General features: G+C 38.6%; 1 protein-coding gene across 4 annotated transcripts in view; it reads right to left on the bottom strand.

Annotated features, from left to right (window-relative positions):
• Positions 1 to 209: 209 nt before the first annotated feature.
• PUS10 (pseudouridine synthase 10) overlaps positions 210 to 7,968 on the bottom strand; it is a 90,119-nt gene continuing 82,360 nt past the window's right edge. For all 4 annotated transcript variants that reach the window (XM_069069066.1, XM_069069065.1, XM_069069068.1 and 1 more), the window contains exons 17-18: positions 6,124 to 6,223; positions 210 to 3,779 (exon numbers count right to left, since the gene is read on the bottom strand). In XM_069069066.1, the coding sequence (XP_068925167.1) occupies positions 3,741 to 3,779; positions 6,124 to 6,223 (139 nt within the window). In that variant the 3' untranslated portion in view covers positions 210 to 3,740. The remainder of the gene's footprint in view (positions 3,780 to 6,123; positions 6,224 to 7,968) is intronic.

Below are 7,968 nucleotides of genomic sequence, written 5' to 3'. Positions count from 1 at the left end.
TTTCTAAAACTATCTGCTCAGAACTACAGACTCTCCACCAATCCTCCCATTCCTTTTCCTTTCTGTTTCACATCTTCCTAAGGAATATGGGGAAAATATTCCATGCATACAGTCAGCTAAAATGTATTGCATACTATTTTGACCCACTTTATATCCCCCTGATTGGCTGAGTTCAATGGTTGGGTGAGACATATCTTCCACAAAATTGCTTTGGGTAACTTTTTTTATTAAATCATTTTTTTCCCCAATTAATAAAAATCCATTTTCTCTTCCCACTTCCCTCTTCACTGAGGGAAAAACAACAACAAAGAAACCAAGTAGAGATAGTAAAGCAAAACCAATTACTGTACTGGCCATGCCAAAATATGTCTTAATCTGCACCCTGAGATGATGGTCTCTCTGGTAAGACCTGGGTGCTATGGTTCACCCTGGTACATCTGGAATCATGGCTGACCATTGTGTTGATGATAACTGTTGAATGTTAGATAAGTTTGAAGAAAAAATGCTAATAAAATTCACTGGAGGAAAAAAAAAAGCATTTTGTGCAAACTATTTCCAGGAAGTTCTCAGTGTCAAGGGAACATCTGTCCTAACAGCAACAGTAGTCATGATCCCAGCTGAAATCCAGACAGCACTTTAAAGTTCCGAAGCACAGCCCAAACTTTATCTTATTTGATCTTTACAATAACTGTTCAAGGTGGGCACTGCTGGGTGTTTTGGTTTTTTCCCAGATGAAGAAAGGTAGGGTCAGAGGTCAAGTGACACAGACACCAAGGACCAGAAGCAGGACTCAGAATTTTAAGAATTAGAAGGGGACTCCTGAGCTGGCCTCACCTATTCCTCAGACTCCTCTCTACAACAAGCCAAATCACTCTTCAGTGTTGCCTTGAAGGCCTCCAGGAGCTCCTTGAGATCAGGGATGTCTTCTGCCTTTCTTTATAACCCCAGCACTTAACATAGTTCCTGGCATACCATAGGTGCTTAATAAGTGCTTGCTGACTTTGAGGAGGGGAAAATCTCCTCCCTCCAGAGGCATCCTGTTCTACCTTAGGATAGCTTTAACTCTTAAGAAATATCAAGCCTAAATATGCAACTTCCATTCATTTTCCAACTTCTGCTCTTAGGGAGTTCAAATCCAAATCTTTCCGGATTCCAAATTGCACACTCTTCCAGTATACCACCCTACTTAACAGGAGAGAGGAGAGCAGGCTAAACTTGTGGGAGTGGCTATGTTGGGGGTGGGAGAGAAGAGTTGGGAGGACAGTAGAACTATTTATCAAAGGAGGGTACTGAGGTGAATATACAGCCAGCACATCAGCACATATATCAAGTTCATGTAGGACACATCCTAGCCCAGAGACAGTGTTGACAAATCAACCACTACGCCACCAACAGGAAGCTTTCCTCTTAGGTCGGTCTGTGATGATTTACTGAAGCTATTTTGATTAGTCTCTTGGCTAATGCTCTGAGGCTAAGATCAAGTCACCTGTAAATTGGGATGAGGTACTTATTTGAGGATATTTATGCCTTTAATTTCTCCTTCCTGTCTGATTACAATTGTTAGCAATTCTAGAACTATTTCAAATAATATCTATTAATAAAAAGCATTTATTAAGTCCCACCATCAGGTGCCAGGCTCTGAAAGAAACAGAGGCCCCCACACCAAGGAGTTTACATCCTTGACATATAAAAAAGTAAAGGGTAATGGGGGAGCGTGGGGGTGGTGCACTAGGGAATCAAGAAATATTTCAGGGGCGGCCAGGTAGCACAGCAAGTAAGAGCACCGGCTCCAGTGTTGAGAAGACCTGGAGATCGAATCCCGGGCTCAGACACTTAGCACCCACCCAGAAACACCTGGCCGTGTAACCTTGGGCAAGTTACTTAACCCCAATTGCTTAGGGGCGGCCAGGTGGCTCAGCGAGTAAGAGTACTGGCTCCAGTGTTGGGACGACATGGAGATCGAATCCCGGGCTCAGACACTCAGCACCACACCCAGAAATAACTGGCCGTGTAACCTTGAGCAAGTTACTTAACCCCGATTGCTTAAAAATAAAAAAAAAATTAAAAAAAAAGAAATATTTCACATAGGTGGGATATTAGATGAACTTTGAAGGAAACTAGGGATTCTAAGAGATAAGAGGATTTTAAGCAAATGAGCCTGAGTTCAGCCAGACCAAAGAGAACAGAAGGGGACTAATGTATGACAAAGCTAGAATCAAAGAAATGCCAGAAGAGTTTTTATTTGATTCTAAAGGAAATAGGGAGTCACTGAAATTTGTGGAGCAGGGCAGTAATAAAAAGACAAATGTGTACTTTAGCAATATCACTTTGTCAGAAAGTTCACACAGACAGAAGTATCAGAACTAAGATATGAACCCAGCTCTCTCCTGATTCCTCAGTCATTCCATTGTGCTTCCTTGCTTTTTTCTCTGTCCTTGGATACATTGGGGACTCTTGTTCAGCTCTAGGCTCCACAGTAAATTCTACTGTGTTGCTCTGGCTGCTAATCCAACATACTGGAAGGCCTCTGTTCTTGATTTCAAGGTCTGGAAGAGTCATTGGGGAGGCAGGGTAGCCAGTGGTTTGTCTGAAAAGAAGGCTAGGGTTTTAGTGGACTACAAGCTCAATACGAGTCAACAGTGTGGTACTCAGTAATGAGAGTAAAACCACCTACTCTGTGGGGTTATTGTGCGGGTCAAATGAGATGTTACAGGTGACAGTACTTAAATAATGAATGCAATATCCTATTTATGTATTACTCAACTTTTGAAACAATTCCCAGAAATCCAGGCTGCAGTCAACCTTTCCTATTTAAAAGATATCTCCAAAGTCCACTGTACATACTACATATATGTATCATTAAGAAGAGTCTTTGTTTTTCTTCCACAGGAAAAATAATAGCAATGGGTTAAAAGAGCAGTTTGTAAAAGAGAATGCCAAACAGCATATTATAATAAAGTTAACAAATGATTCTAAAAAAAATCAATTAGCTGAGATTAGCTTTGTACTTCAAAGAATGTTTATCTGGTGAAAATAAAAGCTACAATTTGCATAATGCTTTAAGGTTTGTACATACTTAACATATGTGCTATCTCATTTGGTCCTCACAATAACCCTGAGTGGTAGGTGCTATTGTTATTCCTATTTGGAAATGGATGAGAGTTTAAGATACTTGATTAGGGTCATACATTAAGAGTCTGAGGCTGGATTTGATCTCACATCTTCCTGACTCCATAGCCAGTACTCAATTCCCTACATCACCTCCCTTCCTTTCATAAGCCTATGTACAGCTTATACTTGACTTTATTTCAAAGAGTAGAGAAATTTTTTGATTCAGAACACAAAAGGAACATGGTGTATCTCATTCATTGAAGAAAATTTCACTTTCTCCAGGTCTAATGAATTGTGGGTCTGTTACACGTCAGCACATGTATCTTGTAGTCTACATACCTCTCAAAATGAAAGAAGTGAAGAAAAAGCAATATTAGTTACTATTTCATAGATTGGGTGAAAAGAAAAACCACAATAAAATATCCTCAGACCAACTTAATGTCTAAAAAAAATACGAGTTAGATGAATAAATGCTAATGATTAGAAAACTCTTCAGATCAATGTGATCCAAGTAAGTCTGGAAGACACTTTAGGGAGAAAAAAGAAGCTATTTTGCAGACTCTACTATGTAAACAGATGTCTTCGGCAGGGTAATAACAAAGCCATTCTTCTGATTTCCATCTTGACAGTTAGTCATCCAGAGCTGGTGGCCAGTCAACATCAACAGACTGGAAGGGAGAGAAAATAATGTCATTAAAACTGAAGGTCACTATTTTATTTAGCATTCGTTAACAATAACAACATAATACAGCAAGGAGGAAAGCTCATTTGAAGAAAAGAGCAGGTATAGCCACAATTTTACATGACAATTTAATGGCTGATCTTTCAGGACTCTGTGCCTTACTTACTTAGACTCTCCCTGAACCAATGAGACCTGGCAGCAGAAATATTCTCCTTACTGTGCCACTTTGTAAAAAAGATGAGAGCTATAGGCTGGGGGTAAAAATACCACATTCAGAAATTAAATTTTAGAAATAGATCAGTTTAGCTCATCTATTGGTTAATTTCTTTAAAAATACTTGAGCAGTTCTTTTCTATCCAAGATGATTTTTTAGTCCTGGCTGTCTCAAATGTTTGAAAGCATATCATGTTAATTGGATGTAAAATCTTCCCCTCACATTTATAGGCCTCATATGGAGCCCTTTAAGGGAAACTTGCTTAGAGGAGGCTTGCTTATAGGAAGGCTTTCATACCTTTTGCTAATTTCTAATTAGGCATGGAGTCAGAAGGATTGTGATGCCTTCTGGCTCTGAGAAGTGTATATATACTGAGTTGGTATTTTGCTTTGGGGGCTCGCTTATGAGAAGGATCTTGTGATTCTCTGGTCAGAATTCTGAGTGGGCCTATATTCAGAGCTCCCCCACTGCTCAGATGTAAAGGTTCTCTTGATCCAGGGATGTATGTAAAGTTTACAGTTGATTCAAGCAGTCAGAGCCCTGTCTGTTGGTATTTATTTCTCTGAAGTTCAGGGTGCTGAGTTTTCCCATGAACTAGTGAATGTAATTTAAAAAGACTGCTGACCCCTTAAACAGCTATCTTTCCTAGTAAAGCAGATGTAAGAACCTGTGCTAGCAGCCATCCTGGTTATGCCAGTATGGTTGCCACTACAAAGTATCAGGCAAATATGTCCACATATGTGGGAATTTGTACAGGTGGACTGCTTAAATATTGAGTTCCTTAGTGTCACTAAAGCTGCAAATCACAAAAACTAGCTTTTTAAAAACTGATAAGGCAAACTGCCTCTGCACTTGAAAAACTGATAAACTGACATTTGTAAAAGATATTCTGACAAGGGAATGGTGGATTGGAGCCTGATAAGAAATCACTATCTCAAAAAAGTAACTTTGATGATTGATAGTTCTGTTCTGACAAAGACACATGCCAAGTGTTCCACTTTTCTTGCTAGTAATAAAAGAATAATAACACAATTCAAAGGTACTATATTAATAATCATTGTTTACATTTAACTTGAATATGTGGTCTCAAGATGAAGTCAACATACCTTCTTTCAGACTTAAGGCAGCTTTGTAAAAAAAAAAAATACTAAAAATCTACAGGCCCAAGAAAACATTTATCTGCCTGTCACTTTTCCTAGGAACTGGCCTCCACCTATTAGTGGTTCCTCTTTCTCCTGTTTTAAGCTATTCCATTAAATTTTATCACTTCTCATTTCTCTTTTAAGAACATAACATATATACTCTCACTCCATTCCTATCCTGAAGTTCCTATTGAATCCTAATTATTTAAAAATAAAAAAAGTCTTTCTAGAGTAATTTTGAGTTTGTTTTCTGCAGTGTTTAAAGGCCTGGCTGGCAAGGGTTTTAACAACCTTTGCAGTTGTTTGAAGAATTTAGGTCAGAAAATATATGTTTGGGTTTTTCTATAAAGAGAAGTTAAAGCTTGCCCATGGATAACATCAATGAGATAGAATCAACACCTTGCAAACAACTCCCTGATATCATCAACTGCCACTTGGCCAGGGTCTTTTAAAAAAATCAAATGTGCAAGAAAATTATCTACTCTGTACTATATGTTAATACCAAAGTACTTTTTCCTGACTTTTCTCATGAGCAGAATGGTGCTCTAAGTCAGAATTCTGTTTCCACCAGCTCAACTGTGCCCCCATTTAACTTAAATTCTATATCTTTGATAGGGAAGCCACAAATACATTTCCACACAATTATGGAATTGGAGCTTTGAGCAAATTAACTCTTTTTTTCCATTTTAGCTTCCCTGCTTTGCTTCCAGTTTAGATCTGCTATCTCTGGGAAACAGCATTTACATGAGAATATTTTTATTTTGCCAAAATTCAGCAGATAGTTCATCCCTGAAACACTTTTCTAGGTGTGGAATTTTTGACTGCTGATTTGCTGATTATGTGTTTGACTACTGTATAGATCAATGTGATCTTTTTTCAATCCTTTTAACATCCCAGATTTAATATTAATAGGTCCCATATAAGAAAGGATACTCTGGGCTAATTTAGTATAAGATACATGATAAGCAATTTACCTCTACATCCAGCTCCAGAATATCAGCTGTCCCATTCATCAAGGAACCAATATTTGGCTTGGTTCTCCCAAAGTCTCCATGCACAAATTCTTTAATATAACTGGGTTTTATTTAAGGAAAAATAAGTATGGTCAAGTGCTACAAGCTGTTTGCTGAGATTCAACAGGTGAAAAGGAAATGATAAACACGAAAGCAGAAATACTATAAAAGAAAATCCATTTCTGAGCTATGTCACCTGATGCATGTCTTACAAAACAAGCCACAGAAAACCAACTCCAAGACCTGGCAAGCCAGGTGCTAATGGGGCTTGCTGCCAATTAAATCAATTCTTTCCAGGCAAAGTCTCATCACATATCAGAGCTCAAGGATGATTTTTTTTTTAATACTTATTTTCAGAGTTATAAAATCAATCTACCCATCTTTTTTGGCCCTAAAGGGTCAACAATGAGAGTCTGCCAACCTCTTTCAGGCAGTAGATTCTGACAGTAAGTTTCATGTGCCTAGAAACGATCTGAAAGAAACTTTTCTTATGAGTTGGGCTAGGTAGGGGAAGTCCCTACAAATTTACATTTAAACAGTATAGACAACAGGGACAGGAGAGGATATAGGAGATAATTCAGAATTAATGAAAATTCTGCAGAAGTAGCATCACAGTTAAATTTTATTTAGCCCTGTGTTATTCCATGCATCGGGACCATTGCAATCTGTCAGAAGGGACCTTAGAGATTATCTAGTCTAACCTAGACCAGAAGAAAGAATCCTCTCTACAACCTCCCTGAAAAAGGGTCATCAAGCCTACACCTGAAAGCCTCCAGGGAAGAGATTCACAACCTCCTCCAAGGTGGCACCATTCTACTTCTGGAAACCAAAAAGCTCTAATCTGTCACTCTGCAGTTTCTACCTATTGTTTCTAACTGAGGTCTTTGGACCAAGTAAATAAATCTGATCTCTCTTCCATAAGACAGCCTTTCAAATGCCAAGCTACTGTGCCCACTTCCCCAAGATTAGTCTTCTTTGGACTAAAGACCCCAAATTCCTCCAACTGATCTATTTATTATGTGACTTCTAGTCTTCTCACCATCCTCCTGACCTTCCTCTGGTAATGCCCTTGTCAGTATCTTGAAATGAATAAAGCTTTCCAGAAGGAATCTGTTAAGACTACAGCAGGATGAATGCCCCTCATATTCTGGACCCTGTGGTTTTATTGTAATAGTCAGAGATTACATTAGCTTTTTTCACTGCATATCTTATTGACAATTTATACTGAATTTGCAATACAACAAACCTTTAGAGCTTTTCACGTGGCTAGTGCCATCTCTTCCAACATGGTCAGCCCAGTTTTTGAACCCAGTAAAGCACTTTAAATTCATTTCTATTAAACATCACATTATTAGTTTGGGTCCACTGCTCTAACCTGCTGATACATTTTTGCATTCTAATTTTATAACTCAAAGAGTCACCTATCCCTCAAGTCGACTCACAAGCATTTACTAAGCACCACTGTGCCAGCTATTGTGCTAAATGCTGGGGATAAGGCAAGGCAAAAGAGCAGTCCCCGTTCTCAAGAGGCTCAGAGTGTGAGACGATGTGCAAACAGCCAGTAAAACAAGACATACAGGATAAACTGGAAACCAGGAGAAATTTGTACACAATTACAGACACAAAGTATGTGTGACAACCAACTTTGATAGATCAGACTCTTCTCAGTAATGCAGGATTATAAGTCAACTCTAAAAGACTCATGATGGAGAAAGATGTCTACATTCAGAGAAAGAACTAGAAAGAAGAGAGTCTGAATGCAGATCAAAGCAAATTACCTGTTCTCTTTCTTTTTCTTGTGATTTT

Source organism: Petaurus breviceps, unplaced genomic scaffold (assembly GCF_028583685.1).
Source record: "Petaurus breviceps papuanus isolate PSGF00001 unplaced genomic scaffold, PetGlider_PUasm1.0 90775, whole genome shotgun sequence".
In the NCBI taxonomy this organism is placed as follows: Eukaryota; Metazoa; Chordata; class Mammalia; order Diprotodontia; family Petauridae; genus Petaurus; species Petaurus breviceps.
Note: the sequence above shows the minus strand (reverse complement) of the source record. Positions and strands in the feature narration are given on the sequence as shown.